Raw genomic sequence first — 532 nt, forward strand, 5'->3', positions numbered from 1 at the left:
GAATGTTAGCTTACTGAATATATGGAAGTTTATAAGATAATGTATAATAGAACATTATTGAGTAAACATGTAAATTGTCCATGGATATTGTTCATGTAGATAAGAAAATATCATTATTACTTTAAAAAGAATTTCTGTCAGTACCATCAGTCTCCTCAAAAATTATTTTCCTATATATATTTTTTTAACATTTATTTTAGACATGACATACATTACAGATTCGTGACAAGAGAGAACAACTAGCTATTAGCGAGGCTCAGCTAAAGGGTGTTGTTCGTGGCAATATAAGACAGCTAACACGATACATATTCCCGATTACAGAAGTCCAGCCAGCTAGAAGGTAGCGTGAAAAGTTGGAATTCGCAGTCGCATGTCCAATGAAGTTGTAGGAACTTTTTTTTTTTTTTCTTGATAATGAAGAATTTGGCTTAAGCTGTGATATAAACTTGAAACTGAAGACTGATCATGATATTGCTTCAGATTTTGATTCAGGAAAAAAAAATCACGTATGCACATAAGTTGTGGATTTATG

At 31.8% G+C, this 532-nt stretch overlaps 1 protein-coding gene across 2 annotated transcripts in view; it reads left to right on the plus strand.

Moving 5' to 3' along the window:
- The window catches only part of LOC119594099 (beclin 1-associated autophagy-related key regulator-like), a gene marked incomplete in the record, with an annotated part of 38,408 nt that overhangs the window by 34,827 nt on the left and 3,049 nt on the right, over nucleotides 1-532 (plus strand). For both annotated transcript variants that reach the window (XM_037943154.1, XM_037943155.1), the window contains 1 exon segment: nucleotides 219-340. In XM_037943154.1, the coding sequence (XP_037799082.1) occupies nucleotides 219-340 (122 nt within the window).

Source organism: Penaeus monodon, chromosome 33 (assembly GCF_015228065.2).
Source record: "Penaeus monodon isolate SGIC_2016 chromosome 33, NSTDA_Pmon_1, whole genome shotgun sequence".
In the NCBI taxonomy this organism is placed as follows: Eukaryota; Metazoa; Arthropoda; class Malacostraca; order Decapoda; family Penaeidae; genus Penaeus; species Penaeus monodon.